The following is a 23212-nucleotide window of genomic DNA, read 5'->3' as shown; positions in this document are numbered from 1 at the left end:
CAGATAGTCGGGTCAGTGTAATCAGGAATCCCAACGCTCAATGTCCGTGAGGTTTCCGTGTGTTACCAACGCCTGCAGTTACACGACACTATTCTGCGAGTCCCATCATACTGATAAATTACTATTATTCTATAAGCGAATGTGTTGAGGAGACCCTGACCAAGCAAACGCAAAAGTAGTATTGCTACTACAAAAGTAGTATAGACATACAAACTACTTCTAAAATAAAGTAAAACACATACATTCATAAACCACATTAAAAAGCGCGAATAACAACAAGTGATGGCACGTTATGGCTCGAAAGTATCTGGCAGAGAGTAAATTACCAAAAACCCAGTCCACAAGGACATTTCGTTGGTTACTCACTTATGCGTAACTTGTCATGTTTCCCCTGAGATATTTTAAAGTAGAAATGACAAGGCTTACCTTCACGCAGAAGTCTCAATGTAAAGTCTCTCTCTCTCTATTTGCTCCTGCGCTCTTGATGTGTTGTGCTCTACACTTGTCTGTATGTACGTAGAATGCCGAGAGAGCTGGAGAGGGGTAGTGTGGAGCACGCGCAGTTCCCCACAACAGGACAATGAGCGCTTGGCGCGCACACGACTTGGCTTTCGCGCCGGCAGGTGGGCAGCTTTGAAGCGTTCGCACAAATTCTCATGAGACAGAGAAAAATTTGACTACATTTTATTTCGCAATAATAAAAAACATAGCACTCAGGTGCGGAGTGAGGAAAACCATATCCAAACGAGCTTGTGTACGGCAGGAATGGGGTTTGCGATGGCTGCAGCGGTTTTTTAATATCACAGAGCATGAACGCTCGTCAGTCTTCACGTGATAAGATAGTGACAGCATGCAGTTGCTTCACTTCTGAAAGCAGGAAAATGCTGATGTGAAGCACATGGGAAAGATAAACATAATTAAGCATTTTGGATATGGGTAGGACATGTCCAGATTAATTTTATATTATATTATATCAGAAATAGAAGTTAATAGGGTAGGAACAGCAAAACAATACCAAGAGGTCATCTTACAGATCAGGACTCAATAACAAGGCAATACAAAAGTTCATCAATCATATCCCCTACAGTGCTTAAGTACTATAGTTTGGACATGGTTCTACAGGGTGTGAAGCAGAAAGCTCAAGGGGAAAATAGTTGTAATTTAGAATAGTAATTACAGTCATTATATTATAGATCATCACAATGCTATGATTAATGCCATTATACTATAGATCATCACAATGCTATGATTACAGTCATTATACTATAGATCATCACAATGCTATGATTACAGTCATTATACTATAGATCATCACAATGCTATGATTACGGTCATTATATGATCACAATGCTATGATTACAATCATTATACTATAGATCATCACCATGCTATGATTACAATCATTATGATCACAATGCTATGATTAATGTCATTATATGATCACAATGCTATGATTAATGTCATTATATTATAGATCACCACAATGCTATGATTACAGTCATTATACTATAGATCATCACAATGCTATGATTACAGTCATTATACTATAGATCATCACAATGCTATGTTGTGGGCTGTACTGTGGACATGCTTGTTCAATATCGTAGGCTTTAGTCTGAGCTGCTATGCTAAATTTAGCAATGGACAGCTCAAAGGACGTGACATATGGTCTTTTACTTTATTATTTAGACCCATCTGCTGTATGACACGGCATCTTTTATTAAATTATACACGACTTGAGGCATGGGTCACTGTGAGGATGAACAGGACCCCACTGAGGTGCTAAAGGCCAGACCTGTCTGCTGCTACACTGTGTGTGTTATGTGTGCAAGGGAGACTATTTCACCTGTCTGCTGCTACACTGTGTTATGTGTGCCAGGGAGACTATTTCACCAGGCTGGTTAAAACAGTCAGACACAAGTAAGAAGCTACCCACTGCAACAGATACGACATAAGAGCACATTGGTTGTCTGTTTCAGGGTGATTTGGAGGCTCTAAACTACCGTTCAGTAGTCGGCAGCATGGAACCATTCTGATGTCAATCTTGGGGTACGTTTGTACAAATATGAGCACGTTTTACACAAAGCAAGGCATTTCAAGTTAGCTTTCTATTGTAATTTCCGCATATGTATTATGTCATAAAAGTGAAATTACATTTCTTGAGGACCACAGTGCAACCTAGAACATTGAAAACACAACAAATATAATATAAAAGTACAAAAGAAAGTACACTGAAGTTATAATGTTAATATGTAAAACAGATTTTGGACATATCTACACACTCTACAAACCACGGAACACATATACACAAAAAAACAGACCTGACACGGACAGAAGTTAGACCATGTTCAGTGGCAGTAGTACCAGCAATTTAGATCAAAAGGTGTGCAGTTGGGTGTGTTGTAGAGTGGTGAACAGAACTGTGTATGCAGTGAGGTTTGTTAGGGGTCAGTTTAAGTGACAGTACTTTTAAAGTGGCAAAGTGCAGATTGCTGTGCAAAATGGTGGATGGTTGACAGTCAACCAAGGGGAGGAGTGTGTGGATGGACTGGGTGCCCAGGCTGTTGGGGAACCTCACAGCCTCTGAGGGACGAAGCTGTTGGCCAGGCTGTGGGAGGCAGCATGGATGCTCCCGTACCTCCTGCCAGAGGGTAGAAGGGTGAAGTGGACATGGGCTGAGGGCCTTCCGGGGGCACCGCGTGTCGCAGATGGCCTGGATGGGTGGTGGGAGGGCAGTTCCTGTGATCTCACCAGCTTTGGTCGATTCATCATTGCTGCTCATGAGGCATCACCACAGTAGTGTCACCAGCAATCTTGATGATGGGGTTGGAGGTGGATATTGCGTGGACTGAACGCACAGCCCCGGTGCCGGCGCCGGTGCTCAGTGTGATGGTCCTGGAGGTGATGCTGCCGGTCTGGACTGACAATGGCCTCCCCATGAGGAAGTTCAGCACCCAGATGCAGAGTCAATGACATCAACATGTTCACATAGCTGTTCTTTCACTCCAGGCTGGACAGGGCTGGGTGGAGGTCAGAGGTTATAGCACTGGTATGATGGTGGCTGATTTGAAACATGCTGGGATGACTGCCCAGGACAGCAAGAGGTTGAAGACATCTGCCAGCTGCTCAGCACAGACCCTGATGGCTCGGCCTAAGAATCTGTCTGGTCGTGCAGCTTTGCCTGAATTGACTGTGAAGGGGGGTCTCTCTCATGTTGGCCGTGGTCACATGCAGAACTTGTTCATCTATCAGGGGAGTGGTCTCCACCGACAGCATTTTATATGTAGATCAAGGGAATGAAATGTACAGTTGATCTGACAGGGGAAGGCAGATTTGTTGTGAGGGACTGGATGGAAGGAGGAATGCCTACACCTGGACTATTGTGTGTTTCAATGTGCAAGATGAGAATCCTGCTGCAGTTCACTTAATCCAGTCACAGTTTATGTCTTCCCGTGTGGGCGACACCTGACCCTGACCCTTGACCTCTGACCTACGTCGTCATGGTTACACTCACACGAGCACATAATACCCTGTTTTTTTTCCCCATTCGATTAAAGACAGAGCTGAACAATTAAAAACTGAGGTCATCTCCAGACCTGATGTTGTAACTACATTTATTTAGGTCAGCCGAGACACGTAGACTGTAAACAAACGCTGTGCTCCTCCCCTTTGGAAGCATGAAAACGAGGACTCTTGTCATATGCTGGATAAGTAATTTAATTAGCCTTGGCCAAGGAATGCCTCAGAGCCCTCGCATGGCCAACCAATACATTTAATTCAAAAGACTAATTATATTGGTGGCCCTGGGAAAAGAAAAAAAAGCCACCAAAAAAAAAAGCTACAGCCCTTCTTATAATGGATCAAAAGAAACTGGCCAGCATCCAAAGGCAAAATACAGTCTGTGTGCTGTTTAAGTATGCTGTATAAGTGTGCTGTTTTGTTGGTGTCCTCTTCCCTGCCTCGTGCATCAGACTGAGTGGAACAGCAAGTATGGCACAAGGTCACACACACACACACACTTCGACTGGTTAATTGTGCAGAGACCCAGATGGAGAGATCCAGAGGCTCCTCTCTAGATTAGAGTGCTGTGTTGTGAGATGAGATGAGGGGGGGAAGCCAAGGTTGAGGGAGTCGTGTCTAATGGGATAAAGGCGACAGCTGAGAAATGTTAACAGCTCAAAAGTGAATGCTTCCAAAATAACGAGATTACACACACACACACACACATGCCAGAGGAGGTGCGTGTGCGAAAACACTCGTGAAGGATAAGGTACCTTGTGAGTATGTCCACACGTGTGTATGAGCGTGTGTGTGTGTGTGTATGAGTGTGTTTACCTCAGGATGGACACAGAGATCACATTGGCACACTCTCCAGACTGGGTACTACAGGCTTCAACTGCTTTCACATTAATGTATTTCCTCGCTGAAATGATTTCAGATAAATATACAGGATTCACTATTATGACACTAGACGTGTTATGTTTCATGGGTTAGGTTTATGCTTATATATGATTACATTGTGGTTACATATGTGTACGTCTGAAATATATATAGCACCAAATTCCTGAAGAAACAAATAACTTAAAACATAAGTGTCCTTGGCACTATTCTCCCTCTTGGGATGTTAACAATGGAACTGCTTTCTTCTGGCAGTATCTATTACGTCAGAAAAAACACGGTATTGATATTTTAAACAGTTTAAATGGAGTGTAAAGGTTGTAATGAATTAATTTTCCCCTTTCAGGAATTCTTTCATTCATTTAGTTTTTACTTCATTGCTTGCTTTATATGCATGGTCACACTTCGGGGGTGGGTGGGGGTGAATTCATTCCGTCAAACCCAGACATAAAAGAAAGCCGCCTGCCTTTGGGAGTCCCGTTATCTCACCACCTCTAACCCCCTCATCATCATCCAGGAGCTCTCTGGGGATCTGCTCTGTCTTCGGCGAGCGAGTGAGACATCGTCTGCTCTGTCTTCGGCGAGCGAGTGACACATCGTCTGCTCTGTCTGCGGCGAGCGAGTGACACATCGTCTGCTCTGTCTTCGGCGAGCGAGTGACACATCGTCTGCTCTGTCTTCGGCGAGCGAGTGAGACATCGTCTGCTCTGTCTTCGGCGAGCGAGTGAGACATCGTCTGCTCTGTCTTCGGCGAGCGAGTGAGACATCGTCTGCTCTGTCTTCGGCGAGCGAGTGAGACATCGTCTGCTCTGTCTTCGGCGAGCGAGTGACACATCGTGTTGTCCTGTCAGCCTGCACTCATCAGGGCTCCCGTGGAGCATGATGTTAAAGCCTTGTGTCACGTCTGGTCGTCCCCTCCAGAGACAGCCGCCTCGAAACAAGGCCACAGAGACGCCACCGCCGCCACCCCATGAAGGAGGAGAGGGGAGGATGAGGAGGGCAGGTTTCGGGGAAGAAACCACAGGAAAAGGCTTGGGCTGAACTGGAGTGGACCTCAGAACCCGACTGGTGCCCCGACGACCAGTACCATGAAATATTCACGATTTCAATTTCATGCTTCTTTTGAGCTCCGCTGCCATTAAAGTTTCATCCGCTTCCAGCTCTTCTTTAGAGATACGTAAGATGAAAAAAAAAGGCCAACGAGCTCACATCTCTTGGCAATGAGAATGCCATACTGGAACCACTACAATCCACAGCTAATCAAGCGTGTTCTGTGCAGTACTAAAGTATGATTTAAAATACTTCATATCCACATATAGCATGTAAAGCAAATAGCATGTCAGTTTTGATTTCAGAAGTGTTTTATGCAACTCACTCTTCAATATAGAATATATATAAACACACAATTTAGAAAATAACCCACTCTTCAACACAGAGCTATTTTAATGATTCAAAATAAGTCACACGATTTGAATGCTGCTTTTTTTTCCATTTTCTTTTTATTTGCAGTATCATACATTAGGTACAAATTACACTATTGGTTACAAGGCAAGGTAAGCATTGACTAATTTTAGGAATCAGGAGGGGGCGTGGCTAGCATACACCATTACAAAATACAATATATTCTTTCTTTTACAGGCTAAAGACACCTATATCATTATGTACAGGGACAGATGCAGCGCTTCATTAACCTTGGAACATCACAAAGGAACATTGGAGAGAACAGTATGAGATAAGGCAATCTGTTGATCCTGTGCTCGACAAGAGAGAGAGAGAGAGAGAGAGAGAAAAGAAAGAAAGACAGACAGAGGGAGAGAGAGAGCAAGCAAGAAAGACAAAGAAAGGAAGAAAAAAAGCAAAACTGCTAAAAAAAAAAACATACTGGTCCTATTCAATTGAATCTATCTCTTCATGCAGAGAAAATAACATCACGAAGGTGGATCACTTAACAAAGGGGGGCGAGAAAGAGGATGAACACAAATCAACAGTTAGGCGGGTAAGCTAGACATATAGAAGTCATATAGAAATATCCTAGAATATAAATCAAAATATTGAAGATTTGAGGTTAGGTTGCCTACAAAAGCCATGAACTCTAAAAAGAAAGTATGTCCATACAATGAGCTACCTATGATGTAAACAAAGAAAAAGACAGCAGACAAAACAAAACTGCTAATTACCTGGCCCATTTGCCGTCAAACGTTTCAGATTTATAGGTAGACAAAAATGAAAAAAGAGCAAAAATGTCCTATTAAGTCAATTTTGTCATAATTAGATTGATAACCAAGAGAAATAATTAATCTGCGCTGGTGAGATGTTGGGATCTATAAAGCTTTGGGCGTGGGGGTAGGCAGGGGAGTGCCATCTTACAGGTGAGGATCAATTGTTTGGATAGGCACTGAGATATAGGGAGCGAGGGAGAGGGGGAGAGAAAGAGAGAGTGTGTTTGTGTGTAGGAGTGGGAGGGAGGATAAAGACGGACAACCGAAGCTGCAAGTGGCGTAGAGAAAAACAGGCGGATGTCTTTTCTTACTCTCCCCTCAATACTTCAGTCTCTCAAAGCCATCAGAAGGGTCCCCCCCCCCCCCCCCCCCCCCCTTTTACCTTACATTCCCCCTTTCCATGCACTCATTCAGACGGTCATTAAGAGAGGCACCGGGAGGTTTAATAGGCAGGTCGGAGAAACACACGTGGAACATCGCATTCAAGGCTGGCAAAACAACGCTAATCAGGTCGGAAAAACAACAACAACAACAACTCGCCACTCAACTTGCATCAGCACCACCTGAGCACATTGAAATAACAAGCAGGCGATAACATCTAGCTGTGGGTCCTCAGTGATGGACTGACGGTGGCAACCAGAGCGCTCCCCTCAGGCGGAGGGAGGCAAAAGAATAGAGACTAAGTCGTAAACATCACTACAGTTAGTGCAACACTGCTATTGTCGGGCTCTGTCTGTTCTTTGTTTGGCACTGGTAAAAAAAGAGTGGCATTTAGGAGAGACATGGTGGAAGAGAGAGCGGTCAACAGGTGCTTCCTATCTTGGTTATTATAAGTTTTTTTTTTTTTTTTAAAGCACTGTTAGAATGAAGCTAATAACAGGCAGAATTTGTGCAGGATGGTGAAAGTGTTCCGTACTGAAGACTCATCGCAGGAATTAACACAAAACTATCGGACAGTTTTTTTTTTTATGAACGACAGCAAATGTGATTTGAAATGTGACACCGACTCTGAGGTTAACGTCTAGCCATGGCTAAGCTTCTGATATGAGCATGGCAGTGATGATAGTCCTACATAAAGTATACAAATTAACAACAGCAGGGAGAAAAGAACAAAGAAGCCTGTATATATATATATATGTGTGTGTGTGTATATATACATACAGTGTATGTATATATATAATATATATGTCATAACATCTACTAAGATGAAGAGCCAGTCATCACCGCCTTTGAGCTGAGTTGTGAGCCTCCCATAGTATTTCACGGTTATTTCTTTTGCGACACTTAGACCATGCTGCAAACGCTCTATACTTTGAGTCATGCAGAATCAGAGTGTTTTTTTGCCTCATGCAGTCAGAAGAAGCCAAAGACACACAGACACAGACAGAGACCCCAGCCAAACAGGGGACATCCAGACCAGCTCATACTCTGCAGCCAAGCCACCACCCCCCCCGCATGAACAAAATGATATGAAAAATGTCAATGAGTTATCTGATAAATCTGTTTAAATCTCTGTAAGTGTAGACATCGGCTGATTCTGAAAAACTTTTAAAGACGGTTACCCACCGGTTACAAAGTTGAATTGTTATGGGTTATCGTACATATAAATATCCTCGACTATCTAACGTAATAAAAGCACATTCAGTTGGTTGGTATAAAAACTGCATGTTGTTATGCTTCCTATTAAATAATTCATTAATATTTACAAAAAATTAAATCACTGCTGATATTACAGTGATATCAATTATTCCTACTGGAAACATCACATGAGAGCAGATTTATGCATGTAAATCTAAAATCAAAACGTAAACAGGAAGAAATTATAAGATTTCCACATAATTTCATAAAATAATGTAATACTTGGTTGCGTGCTATTGGCAAGGTGTTTCATTTTGTACCGAAAAATTAAAGATATGCTAGGTAGCATAAAACTTCATTCTTTTGATTAACTTCATTTCTTCTACAAACAACCTTCACTTCTTGTATCATCGTTTATAATCATACATCTTCAATAGTCTATTAGAGACTCATTAACAGTATGGCCATTGTAATAAGATTTGCTAAGATGAAATATTAACTGTGTACACAGTCTCTATTCATGATTGAAGTGGTCTACGTTATGCATTTGAAAACAACCTGCAGTTTCTGATGACCATTTTGCCGTCAAATGCTAAGTATGTATGAGTAAATGTGTGTGAGAATGCGACGTGGCTAGGCATCACATCATGTCCCTATAAGATGAGAGCAATGATTAGCTTTGACCAATACTGGCTGACTTCTGCATAAACTGGCCGTGTGCAAGCGAAAGAACAGTTTAGTGTGTCACTGGTCTAAAATCAGTCTGATGCGTCACAGCTACATGGCGCGAATAATTAAGTCACATTTCTGGATATACTGATGTGTTTCTGGCGTAAATGCAGGCACATATGTTTCACATCACATATGGCGCTCTCATTACTCTGAGGTCGTGTACCCATGAACTCAAATCGTGAACTCAAATCATGAACTCAAATCATGAACTCAAATCATGCCAAATTAGGACCTAAGGCTAAACATGGGGGACAATAAAAAAACACAACAATGACAACCAACTAAGAGTAAACCTTCGGAGAATGTTAGATCACCCTAGAGTCAACATTCAAGAGCAATGCTGGCCGCCAGCAGATCCCTATTACAGTACCTCTACAACTTGGTAATTGCCCTGTGCAATAAGGGAAGACTGCTGTGTGTAGAGCTATGAGCATAAAGCGTCAGGAAGCACGGTCTGGTTTTCAGTATCGCTCGTATCACCACGTGGCAGCTGTGGCATTTGGCAGGTGAAGAAGTATGGAACTGCAGGTTGCTAAATTATAAGTGCGTCTGTAATTTGCTAAATGGGCACCACGCCAAAGGGTGTGGATGAACAAATGCATATGTATTAGTAGTCCAGTGCTCAATGTGGACTGGATTAAAACATGATTAAAGAAAATAAATGATAATGGCAGTACTCTTACAACTGGCCTAAAAAAGCAGAGGGGGTTTGCTTTGGATTGGACAAGTCCCCAATGTCAGAAAATGGGTAAGTTTTGGCTTTTAGTTTGTGAGGGGGTTAATTGGTAAGGGAAGGGCTAAAGGTATAGGGGTTGGGGTTGGGGACGACGACGACGATAGGGGTCTAAACGGGTGGCACGCCTGGTAGGACAGGGGCGACAAACTGGGCGTTGATGAAGCTGAAGCCAGCGAATTCGCCCTGGTCGATGTTGGCGATGACCAGCTCGTCCGGGGGGGTCAGCTGGGGCTGGGTGCGCGTGAAGAACTTGTCGAAGTTTTCAGCCGCTTTGCCACCCTGCAAAAGAGAGACAATAACACAGACAGAGACGGGGAGAGGGAGGGAGAAAGACAGATATTAGTCAGCTGCAGCATCCTTAGCACCACACATGAAATACACCACACTGAACTAACTGTCATATGTGGACAAAGCTCATATCACATGAAATACACCACACTGAAATAACAGTCATATGTGGACAAAGCTCATATCACATGAAATACACCACACTGAAATAACAGTCATATGTGGACAAAGCTCATATCACATGAAATACACCACACTGAACTAATAGTCATACGTGGACAAAGCTCATATCACATGAAATACACCACACTGAACTAACAGTCATATGTGGACAAAGCTCTTATCACATGAAATACACCACACTGAACTAACAGTCATATGTGGACAAAGCTCATATCACATGAAATACACCAGACTGAACTAATAGTCATATGTGGACAAGGCTCATAACGCCACTGTGTCTAGTTTAATAAGCCCACACCTGCTGAACCGACATGAAGTGAACATGGGGAACTGGAAACCACACATTATAAGTAAAAACACTGTCATGAAACACTTGACAGTCGTTGCAGTACAGCTGCTCCCAAAAGCCAATGGCTCTATTCCTACAGCGTGGGGGAATCAATACAGACATCAGTGAACACACTGTGAGAGATGATCTGTATCAGCTGAGAGCATTTACATGGACAACTGTTGAGCCCACTAACCAAAGTAGAAACAATGATATTTCTGCCCAATTGCTCAACACAGGCGTGCTCCCATTGGAGGAAGAGACAACTGACTGTGCCTCTGATGAACATGATTGGCCCTCAGACCCCCATCACTATCAGCCCTCCGGTGGCTCCTGATGAGAATTAGGGGGGAAATAGAGCACGCTGGGCATCCTCGCCCCACAGACGGATGCGCTGGCACCTGATGGGGCGCTTTACATAACCCCTCACCTGGAGTCTAATGCAATTGCTTCAGCTGTCTACCGGGGCACCGAGCTCAGCTGCCAGAGAGCTCACGGCCTCGGAATGAGAGGAAATACTCCCCGCAACCATTGAGGATGCCCATTGAGGATGCCCATTGAGGATGCCCATTGATGCTTAATTGGGGTATGAGGGGGTCAATGAAGACGATGATGCCCATTGAAGATGCCCATTGATGATGCCCATTGATGCTTAATTGGGGGGTCAATTAATGAGGTTAATGAGGGGGTCAATGGAGACTGTGGCATGGCCTTGTATTGAGAAAGAGTTAGCTTTTAGCTTGATAAAGAGTCATGCTAGCAATGGAGTTATGTGATACGCTCTTTTAGCTTGGTAAAGAGTCATGCTAGCAATGGCAAAGTCATTGGTTTGATGCTAATACAGGAGGAGGACTGATTAGATAATGAGTTTCTGTTTGTTTATATTTGCTGTGGATAATATTATATGCAGTTTGGCCCAATGAACTGTAACATATGCTGTATAATGTGTTGTTGTTATAATGGCACTGAAAAGGATTTTCTGATCGTATGATTCACAGATGGACATCTCATAACCACAAGACACACAGACACAGACACAGACACACACACACACACACACACACACACACACACACACACACACACACACACACACACACACACACACACACACAGAGAAACACACACAGCACAATCACACACACACACACACACAGAAACACACACAGCACAATCACACACACACAGCACAATCACATCGCCCTTGAATCACCCAGCTTTTCCCCCTTTTGGTCCTTTCCAAGCCTCTTTCCTCTGAAGCGTACTATTTCAGAAAAATCTGCATGATTGGAAACTGGCAACGGTGGGGATCATTTCAGACTCCATTGCGGCTCGCAGTGCCCCAGTCTCCAGCTCTTTGCTTAGCTTGCCATACAGAGACAATGTCACTGTGACACAGAGCGTCTAGCTGGGCTGAATACAAACGTCCTCCTGATCGAAAAAAATAACTCAAAGATGGCTCCAAATCACAGCTACTTTTGCCATTACGGCTCTCAAGTTCAGAGATTTGGCTCAGACTGAGATCGACAAGAAATCAATCTGTCAGTGCAGCCAGCCAGTGCTCTCTGTTCTTCTTATAAACTAAAAGAGATTCTGAAATAAGTTAGGTTTCATCGGTTAAACTAACTACACAAAGTCTTTCTTCAGCAACCTTTTAAGACCTTCATTTGGGACGAAGCTGTACTTCAAGACTTACTCCCACTCAGCATTTCCTTTTTGTTCTAGTTTGGATTGTTTTGAAAACGAAAAAGTTAGGTTTGAATAGCCTTTCCCACCATCACATTCAGCTAAAAACAACTGAATGACGTCCCATCTTGACTAATGACTAATCTACTTCCTCTTTGTTTTCAAGTCTTTTTTTTTTAACCACAGCTGCTCGAGCAGGAAACCCTTCTCCACCAGCCGACCTGCCACTCAGACTCATTAGACAGTCCACCTACGCAGGATGCTAACCGCTAAGCTAAACACCCCATCAGGTTCCCTGGTGGATTTTCAGGGACAAGTCTCAGTGGAAAGAACTAAGAAATAAACAGACTCCAAGGCCTGCTCCTGGAGCAGACTGAGATTATGGATTTAGTTTAGGGGATCAAAGACACTCCGCAAAAGGATTTCGCTTTGTTTGGGCATTGTAGGACAATGAGGTTCGTTTGAGGATGGTTGATTGCTCAAGAGTCCTTGCGTGACCTGTTAGAATTCTATTAAACACCACTCTTGTTTATAATTGTAATTTACCTGCAGGCCTTTAAAAAAAAAAAAAATAAGATATTGATTAAAAAACATTTGTTTGGGCATTGTAGGACAATGAGGTTCGTTTGAGGATGGTTGATTGCTCAAGAGTCCTTGCGTGACCTGTTAGAATTCTATTAAACACCACTCTTGTTTATAATTGTAATTTACCTGCAGGCCTTTAAAAAAAAAAAAAAATAAGATATTGATTAAAAAACATCATTATAGTGATAATCTCTTTCTGGGTCATTTTAATACATCTTGTATCAGTGTAGTATGTGCTAAAAAAGCTTCAGACTATGAATATGATATGCACACTGCATAGCAGGAGAATCACCGTCCTCAGGAACGTAATTAATCTAACTTCAGGAGTCACGCTTCACTGCTGTGGCTCTGTGTCACACCCGTGGAGAGGCTCTGCTGGGACCATCTCTTGAGTCAGGGAGTCAGGGAGTCAGTGTCAGTGTGGAGCAGTGTTGTGTGATGGTACCTCAGAAACACATACACACACGCACACATAATAAGACACACACACAGACACACACACACGCACACACACACACACACACAGACACACACACACACAAAGAATCAGACACAAACACACACACACACACAGATACAGACACAGACACAGACACAGACACAGACACAGACACAGACACACAGACACACACACATCAGGATGGGATTAACTAGAACGGGTGGAGGAGGGAAAAGTGGCATGGGGTGCAGGAAAGGGGAGACTGCCAGGAGGGAGGGGGGGGGGGGGGGGGGGCTTTCTTTGTGTGGCTGCCAGCTCCTTTAAGGAGAGCGCCTGGAGACGAGACTTAAAATAGACCAGACTCACACCGAGCCACGGCCACAATCAGCAGAGCTCCGGCTCGTGACAGTGGAGAGAGAGAGAGAGAAATAGATAGATAGAGAGAGAGAGAGAAGGAGAGAGAGAGAGAGAGAGAGAGAGAGAGAAGGAGGATAGGAAATCTTCCATGAAATCCACGCCAGGGTCAGAGCTCAGTCCCGCTGGACCAGACGTTTAGGTGAAGGGCCGGCGCAAGGCCTCTTAAAGAACCGGCTGGGCAGTGGCAGATACACAAGACAGATGGATAGACCTGTAGCACTCCCCAAAGACACACCTAAAATGTGTCAGGAGCTGGTTTTATGAAAGCCAGACTCATCACTGAAGAGTCCCCCACTCCCACATTCTGGATTCACGTGCTGAGCTGTAAACACAGAGAGAACACCTTGAGCCCATCCAGCTTTAAGGGAGGCTTGGAGGAACATCTCTGACCATGAGGGTGGAGGAAAGGCGGCTGATGGAGGTGGGGTGTGGGGGCTGCCCTATATTTGTGGGGGGGGGGTCACTCCCCCCCCCCCCTTTTAAGGGCCCAGGGGCCCTCTGTTTCAGCACAGGCTGTTACAGTATGCTACTCAGTCTCTTGTGTTTCAGCACAGGCTGTTACAGTATGATACTCAGTCTCACATTAGTCTTGTGGTTTAGCACAGGCTGTTACAGTATGCTACTCAGTCTCACATTAGTCTTGTGTTTCAGCACAGGCTGTTACAGTATGCTACTCAGTCTCACATTAGTCTTGTGTTTCAGCACAGGCTGTTACAGTATGCGGCTCAGTCTCTTGTGTTTCAGCACAGGCTGTTACAGTATGCTACTTAGTCTCACATTAGTCTTGTGTTTCAGCACAGGCTGTTACAGTATGATACTCAGTCTCTTGTGTTTCAGCACAGGCTGTTACAGCATGCTACTCAGTCTCACATTAGTCTTGTGTTTCAGCACAGGCTCTTACAGTATGCGGCTCAGTCTCACATTAGTCTCAGTGCCAGCCCAACATTTTAAATTACACACACAGCACGGACATACACAGTGAAGAAATAAGAGAGGCAGAAGAAGAGAGAGAGAGAGGTAGAGAGAGAGAGAAGGAGAGAGAGAGAGAGAGAGAGAGAGAGAGAGAGAGAAAAAGAGAGTGAGAGAGAGAGACGAAAGCAAAGAAGTGCACCCAAGCAAATCCAGGGCACTCCCAGCTGTTTTAATATGATAAATGGCTTTGTCTCTTCTCGTTTAATGCGTTGGCGAAACAGTTTTTTCTCTCTCTTCCTCTCCCAAAAGGTCCCTCTCATCTCTTGTATAACAGGCCACACATTACGGAGCTGCTCAGTTAAACCCCTAAGGCCTGTCCCTACGGCCAGCGCCAAGACAGAGACAGAAGACAGGATTCCTCTCAGTGCCGAGGATTAACCAAACCACATCCATGTTCCTACATCCACAGACTTTTATACCATGGGCATGGTAAACAATTGCTTCCGATTGGCCGGCAGCTGCCTGTTAATCTTGTATAAGGGGAAACAACAGACTTATCCGCACAGGAAAGTTAGAGCTCCTTAAGGCTTGCATGTCCTTTTTGCTCTTCATTTGATTGAATTCGATTGCGTGTTCTTAGAGTAGCCAGCCAGTATAAAGGGCAACATTTCAGACAATAATGTGTCTTTTTTGGCAAAAATTACTTGTGTGTAGGCCTCCGCACGGTGACCTCCATACACTTATGTTAAAGACACACACACACAAACGCTCCAACACACACACACAAGCGCTTCAACACACACACACACACACACACACACACACACACCCTCTTCCTCCATTCGGCTGAATGCACTGTAGCATGTGCCATGTGTCCTTGCCTGTGTTTTGCCGAGAGCAGTACTGAGTCACACGACATTCCCCAGCATGTATAAGAGGCGGCTCGCTCGCACACCACAGTTTAAAATAGAGCTGCTCCATCCTAGCCTCGTAGCACAAAACCAAGCCAAGGTCACTATGTGTCACTATGTGATGCTACAACAGCAGGAATGGTAGAGATCCCCCCCCAAGGGTCATGGTGGGAATTGTCTTCTGAATTTCAGGCTCAAGTTTTTTTAAGCTACCTTTGCGTTCCCGCGCAATACGTTTGCATTCCAATTCGAATTCCATATCCAATTCCATCGCAATAAGCTTTGCGTTCCCACGCAGTAGCCTACATTTTGCATTACCTCGCAATCCTTTTGCGATCCCACTACTCTTGGTCTATTTGCGACTAACATGCCACGCCACGACATGAGACAGCTCACAGAATTTGACTCTGAACAAATAAATCTGTCAACTAACTATTGACAGCTTGGAGTATCTCAAGATATCGACAAAACAGTACATCAACAAAGCAAGCATTTAGCTAGCCGGCTAAAAACAACTGTGCTGTGGACAACATCTTTAAAAACGACTGTGCTGTGGACAACATCTTTAAAAACGACGGTGCTGTAGACAACATCTTCCGAACATGACTGACAGCTGTCAGCCTCCTCTCAGACAAACTGTGCAGCCAGGCTGTGGTTTGACCTCCGTGTTCCAGACTCCAAATAAGCGGCACATATCGATAAGAGCCAGGTGGTTGCCTGCTCCCCCTTTAATCTGTTGCCTACTGTCTGCTCATCGATCACAACCCGTAGGCCTGGGCTTGATGGTGAGGCCAGATTTAATAGCGGGAGGGATTAGTGACCTCGAAAGGGCACAGGAAGGATGACGGGAGAGGAATATGAGAGGGTAGTGGGGCCGTGTGAGTCTCGATTAAAACTGGCCCTCAATAGTGCAGTGTCTTAATGGACGGCTTACTGCATGCTTGTCTTTGTTTTCCTGGTTGCACAGGCAGGCAGGCAGGCATGCACACATACTGATTCAGCCTCTGTAAGGGGCTTAAGGGAAGCAAGAGGGCCAGTGAAGATGTCAGACAGACAGACAGACAGACAGACAGACAGACAGACAGACAGACACACACAGACATAATGCATATAAAGCATAATGAACATCCAGAAGTGTGTGTGTGTGTGTGTAGCCACATTTACATATTTCTGTGCTTGAACAGAAAGTGTGTGTGTGTGTGTGTGTGTGTGTGTGTGTGTGTGTGTGTGTGTGTGTGTGTTGTTGTGTATGTGCGTGTGTGAGGTTGCACACTGCACTCTTGACTTGTTCTGACAGGAAGGCATCCCATGTTAAAGACACGTGCATTTATTATACATAGATACTCACTCAATTATGCATTCTCCTCCAATGAGAGCCTCGCAAATTATGAATATCTCACAACTGCTGCTTCAGAGAGATAAAAAGAAGGTCATGGACCCAGGCAGTGGGGCGACAGTGTGGCTCCGTGGAGGCACATCCGCACGGAGGGAGCATTTTTTTCTTCTAATAGGCTCGTCTCATTACCGGGCTCAAAGGCAGCATTCACTATTTTGGCTCAAGGGTGCGATACGCGTGTAAAGGCCTCGTTCAGATTACAATGACTGGTGATTAGACCTTTTCTTTCGCAAAGTGTCTTAGAAGAACAGCCGAGTGGGAAGAGAGTCACACTTAGAGGATGGCCCATATTATGGCACTGCTAGGCAAGTACTACACGGCTATAGCGTGCCGTTTAACCAGCTAAATGTACGCGCACATAATTGCTCCTACTGCACTGTGTCAAAAGCAAAGGAGGGGATCGTAATGTTGCACTACTCACTGATGTCACATGGAGAACACTGTGCTACGATGCAGCTGCACCACAATGCTACACCAGAATTAGCCTCGACAGTCATTCAAAAACAAGCCTGAATGAATGCACAAGCGGCCCCATTTATCTGCTTCGTCACTGCATCGGAAAAACTTAACAATTTGATGAACACTGACGCAGAATTGGCCCAGAGACCGGTGATGTGTGAATAAAATACCATCTGTACAAAACAGCACATCTGGCCTTGTCCTTGGCCACCTCAGTCTTACGTGAGACTCAGTTCCCCAGCCATTGTTATTGACAACATTCTCTCAACATTCTCTCAACGTTCTCTCAACTCTCTCAAGGACCCTTAATGAAATTTCTATGACCTTTCACAACCTACACGTTTCCTTTTGTGTCCACAACAAAAGATTCCTTTTCTAATTGGCTGGTTCGGCTGTCAATTCAAGTGGAAAGAAATTTTGAAATTCGATTCAAACATCATCTACATTCTCCCTACATTCAAGTAAGGAGTAAGTTTAGGGTAGACACTCTTCTGGACACAGGTTTCCCATCGCCATGTTAGCGACCAACCGTGAGGCTGTGACACCTGTGTGAGAGGGTGGGAGGCTCAGGGGGGGAGGGGGGAGACTGCCTCAGGCCACTCCCACACTTCCATGACATGCTAACGTCACGCTCCACGCTCCAAGCCTCAACATTCTTCCATTTTTTAAAGAGAATGCTTTATTTTGTGTGTGGGGGCTGGGGGGATCAATCCGGATTAGCCTCAGGCAAAACTTGTCAAGGAAGGAAGCTAAAACACATTAATGAAACTATGCATTATTAATTGTAGAGCACTGTGCAAAATACTATAAAACTATAATGTGAAGAGATCATGCAAGGCTAATTTTAACATGCCGTAAATATGGTCTCACTAAAGATTTGCAGGGCTGTTCTGTTTGAGTGAGTGACCAAAAAGCCAAACAGACGTACAATGTGTAAAAATAAGAAGATGCTTCTTGAACATCAGTATACTGTATGTATAAACCATACACTAAGTATATACCAAAAGCACAATACAGCTGTGGTGATCAGCAGCAATGGCCTCACTGTTGAAGCTAATTCATCGCCTCGCTGGGGGAGAAATAAGCTCTGGAGCTGACATGAGAAAATAACGAGAGCGAAAAACAAAAACAGCTCAAATGGGCCAGAGGGGCTCACAGAGTTATTAAAGAGGCTGGGTTGATAAAGGGTTCCTAAAGTGTGATTAAGATGTAGCTGGGGTCAAGGGTCAGGGGTCAGGGGTCAGTGATGATGGGGACTGCCACTCACCGTTTTGGGCTTGAAGGGCGGCTGGATCTCGCGGACCTCCAGGCGGTCCCAGTCGATGCGGCGGAAGAAGGCGTGCTCTCTGACATCACGCTCGCCCTCTGTCCCGCAGCCCAGACGCTTGGATGGGTGTTTGGTCATCAGCTACAGGGGGGAGAACAAGGGCATACCATTCTTCAGCTACGGGGGGAGAACAGGGGCATACCATTCTTCAGCTACGAAGGGAGAACAAGAACATACCATGCTCGAATGATATAAAAGGGCTGAAGGTATTATGATGTGTACATACAACTACTAGCTATTTTGTGTACAGTGTGTACAGTTAGGCTGTTCTGTTCACTGTCCAAATCCTACACAAGGGCTTTATTTATGAGAACAATTGTGTCTTATTTAGTTTTGATTGTGGACAGATGAGGGGTATCTGTGGACCCTCCTGTTGGTAGAAGTGGAATACAGATAGTCTTAGGGTTTATGTTTTTGTTTTTTTTTGTGAGGGGATTGCAAAGGTTGGGGTCACGTTGTGTTTAGGGTTAGATGACATTCAGTTGACAGCAAGTTGAAAGTTAGGGCTAGTTGACAGGTGTCATAGTTGTAGGAGGTTTGTGAAATATTGTTAAAAATCTACTTAATTTTAACATGGGCCATACAAATAAAAGCCTTCCCATGGCTTTGTGTTAATTAAAATGAATGAACAAAGACATGGTACATGTATCTGGGTAGAAGGAAGATACAGTTTTCATTATAATTAAAGAGAAACTCAAAAAGTAACCCACTTAAAAGATGAGAGCTGCAAGAGCCTCTGGTCATTCCCTGAAGTCCTCCCTGCACTTGCTGTTTAGGCTCGTCTTTAAATTGATGCACACTAATACACTGAATGTATGAGCGACTGATCCCAACCCCTCAGATATATCAGGTTCTTCGTAACCCACTCTCTCTGTTTCTTTATTCTCTCTCTCTCTCTGTTTCTTTATTCTCTCTCTCTGTTTCTTTATTCTCTTTCTCTGTTTCTTTATTCTCTCTCTCTGTTTCTTTATTCTCTCTCTCTCTCTCTCTGTTTCTTTATTCTCTCTCTCTGTTTCTTTATTCTCTCTCTCTGCTTCTTTATTCTCTCTCTCTGTTTCTTTAGTCTCTCTCTGTCTGTCTCTCTTTTTTCTCTCTCTCTGTCTGTCTCTCTTCTGGCCAGTTCATCAGCAGGTAATTACGACTGAAAGCCAGCGAGGGAAGCCGTGGTGCCGGTGACACCGCTGATGAAGGCTGTCTTGAGGCCACTCTGGGCCGAGCCCAGTCATTTATCCTCCCCCTTAATCCCTCTCCCGGCCTGGCCAGCCAATCAGTGGGCTTTCCAAGGGCGAGATGACTTATTCATGCACATTTAAAATTTAAATGAGGTCCCCTTCATGCAGGCTAAGATTTATTTTTTCCCCCTCGTTGTTGTAAGGGCGTCAACTAAGTCCCTGGTGTGGCGAGACCCTGTGCGAAGCCCAAGGTTAAGAGCCAGGACTTAATGAGTTAAAGGTTTCACTTGGCTCTCTAAAAACCTGGCACTGCCTTACCTACCTCCATGAGGCTGGGTCAAGATATCTGGGATGTTTGCTTTAGCCAATAGAGATGGTTTGCATCATTGGTACCCATTCATTATAAAATGGTAATAATGATAGGAGTAGCTAAGGTGCATCCTCTCCTATGCCTCAATGGGGGTTAGCCAGTGAAGACAGTAAAGCCATGTCCTCAAAAAATGCCAAAAGTCGCAGATGTAGCTGCTCAGCATCTTTGGAAAGATCCACAGCAAGATCCACAGATCATGTCAAGGAAACCGTCCTAAAGCTATTCATCATCCCATTTTATATGCTTTAGGACCAGAATTATGGGCCGTCATCCAATAACTGAACAATATATAAAAGAAGAAAACAACGGCGCCTGTCCAGCAGTCTGTTACTGAGATCAGGACTTCACACCTCCCAGACACATGCTGACGCCAGCAGGGCAGTAATGGTCAGAGCTTCCATTTCTAGGTAGCTCTCTGTAGAATCAGCAGCCATAACTCTGAGAACCTCTCACAAACACCTCTCTCTCTCTCTCTCTCTCTCTCTCTGTGTGTGTGGTGTGTGTTTGCGCGTGTATGTGTGTGTTCGAATGAGTCATTTCATGAGAGAAAAAGGAAAAAAAAATCTCATCAGCTTCAGGTGAAATAGGAGCCTGGGACTGAATGAGGTGGAGATCAAACTGTGAGGAGAGAGGGGGAAAACAGAGAATCCATCCATTCCTCACGGAAGAGGAAAAAAGAAAAGACAATCCCATCCTGCCCTCGGGGAGGAGGAGAGAGATAGAGGCAGAGTAGTTAGAGGTGGAGAATCTCTTCCTCCTCCTCCTCTTCCTCCTCCTCCTGGTGTTGTCTGCTCTCGTGTGCTTGTGGCCCAGCTGCGTGAGATGGGATCTAATTCACAGGTCTCAGCCCAGTCCCCTCCGCTCTCCTTCCCTCTATGTCCGAATCTGAAAATAGACTCCCACACCACCCGCCGCAACAACCCAGCAGGGCTCTCATCCACTTCATCTCAAGGCACACCCCCCCCCCCCCCCCCCCCCAAAAAAAAAAACACTCCTCCACCTCTCCCCCAAAAAAATCCCCTCCGTTCCAAATGTCTGTCTCATCAGAGCCACTGGCATGAGTCTCAGATGCAATGAGCAATATGCTCTGGCTAACACAGTTGGATGGAACGCAATGGTAACACCCTTGTAATGGGGGCAGATGTCTCATTATCGCGGAGGGATTTTGCGATTAGACAGGCAGTTGGCTGGAGCCTGGACCAGACCACTGCATCTGCATGCGGAGGCCGTGAGTGGCAGCTGAAATATGCCAAAGTGATGGCTAATTAACAGCTAATGTAAGTATTTCTGCACTAGCCTGCTCTCAAAATCCTCATTAGCACTAAATGACTTCATGAGAGCGTGTGCGTGCCTGTGTGTGTGCGTGTGTGTGAGTGTATGCATATGTGTGTGTGTGTGTGTGTGTGTGTGGGGGGGGGGGGGGGTAATTGGTTATAACAACTATAATTATATAACTTCCTGACAAAGTGCTTTTAATTAGGTGATGATAATCTATGCCATAAACATTGGGGTGGTACAAAAACCAGGCATAAACAAATCTATAAAGGAGGAACAAGCTGGCTGGTTTTCAGCACTAAGCAGCAGATTTTGGGTGAGCCTCCTTTCTATAGGCAGCAGATGGCAAACCGTCTCACCAGGCGCTACTCTCTATCTCCCCCATCCAAAGAACACAGCCTGAACACATAGGGTGATGCTGTCAACACTCGGTCCTTCTCTCTTTCCCCCCTCTGTGTCGCACGCCGTCTTTCTCTCTTCTTCTCTTTTCTACTCTCTCTATCTACTCACACACCGAGGAAGACAGTGTTGAGACAGAAACGAAGATAACGGTAAAACGAGAATGAGAGAGACAAATGCTAAAAGACATCATCAAAAGAGAAAGGAGAAACAGAGAAGAAGAAGAGAAGTCTTTCCGTCACTGAACAGACAGCCTCTCGGTAAATGGATAGTGTCAGATCAGAGAGGAGATGGTGGTGGTGGTGATGGTGATAGTGATGGCCCCCTGATGGGCTCTGCACTGACGGACAGGTGTCTGTCTAACCAGACCGCACTCAGGGGCTTCATTTAAGATATCAGTGGGAGCCTGACACCATTTGATAAGTAGGCTAGGAAGCCATTTAAGGCAAAAGCACACTTTTTATCGAATTGAAATTTTTTAGTTTTGGGCAGAATCTAACCAACTCTAAAAGTAAACGTTAAAGAAAGTGGAAAGTAGTTCCCATTAAAACAACTCTAACCGATACAAATGATTCAAAGAGTGACTTGAGTGAGTGGATCAGTACATGGTATATACGTCTGGCTATTCCACTGCTGAGACAAAGATAAATATGTCAATGTTGAAAAGATGACAAAATAATTATACAACAAAATTGGAGAGATTTATATCAGACAAAACAAAAATATGGTCTGTAATTCTCTCTCTTCCTCTTTCTCTTTCCCCACCCTTTCTATCTCTCATTCTCCCCCTATTTGGTTTTCTGGGTCAGCGTCCTGACAGGCACTATGTATCCATTAGCCCTGGCGCACAGCGAGTGAATGGGGAAGAAGTCCCAGCGCAAAGCTGTCCGGGAGTCGGCCAGCCCGAACAAATAAATACTGATGAGGCTGACACTTCACTTCTGCACAGAATGATTGAGGGGGAGAGCGAGCGAGCCAGTCAGGAGAAAAAGGGGGAAATATATGGGGAAGAATGTGGGAAGAGTGAGTGAGAGAGTGAGTGAGTAAGTGAGAAAGAGAGAGAGAGAGCGAAAGTGATGAACTGGAGGTGAGAATGTGAGGACGACGTAAGGATCATCGGGTCATGACGCTGCTCATCGACCGCTGGGCCTGGAGACATTGATTACCCAGACAGCATTCACGCCGCTTGCTCACGCTCCTAATCACCACCACTGAGGGGAGGGGTGGGGGGGGTAGTAAGGCAGGCATGAAAGCTTGCACATCTAAAAAAAAAAAAAAAAAACACTTCTAACTTGATTAATTTATTTTGATCGTGGCTCAGAACACTCAAGGCTTCATTTGGACGGCTTCTGTTGTCACTAACACGCTCTTTCACAGAGTAACGTGGCGCACTGTCGTCTCG

The 23212-nt window shown here is 44.6% G+C and overlaps 2 protein-coding genes across 4 annotated transcripts in view; both read right to left on the bottom strand.

Moving 5' to 3' along the window:
- cacng5a (calcium channel, voltage-dependent, gamma subunit 5a) overlaps positions 1 to 782 on the bottom strand; it is a 25073-nt gene extending 24291 nt beyond the window's left edge. For both annotated transcript variants that reach the window (XM_031564078.1, XM_031564079.1), the window contains exon 1: positions 427 to 782. The gene's annotated coding sequence lies outside the window, so the exon portion shown is untranslated. The remainder of the gene's footprint in view (positions 1 to 426) is intronic.
- Positions 783 to 7880: 7098 nt separating this feature from the next.
- prkcaa (protein kinase C, alpha, a) overlaps positions 7881 to 23212 on the bottom strand; it is a 140154-nt gene continuing 124822 nt past the window's right edge. For both annotated transcript variants that reach the window (XM_012827488.3, XM_031563582.1), the window contains 2 exons: positions 18535 to 18675; positions 7881 to 9942 (listed from right to left, as the gene is read on the bottom strand). In XM_012827488.3, coding sequence (XP_012682942.1) covers positions 9772 to 9942; positions 18535 to 18675 — 312 coding nt within the window. In that variant the 3' untranslated portion in view covers positions 7881 to 9771. The remainder of the gene's footprint in view (positions 9943 to 18534; positions 18676 to 23212) is intronic.

This window comes from Clupea harengus, chromosome 26, assembly GCF_900700415.2.
Source record: "Clupea harengus chromosome 26, Ch_v2.0.2, whole genome shotgun sequence".
NCBI lineage: Eukaryota > Metazoa > Chordata > Actinopteri > Clupeiformes > Clupeidae > Clupea > Clupea harengus.
The sequence above is the reverse complement of the archived record's forward strand: the minus strand, read 5'-3'. Positions and strand labels throughout refer to the sequence as shown.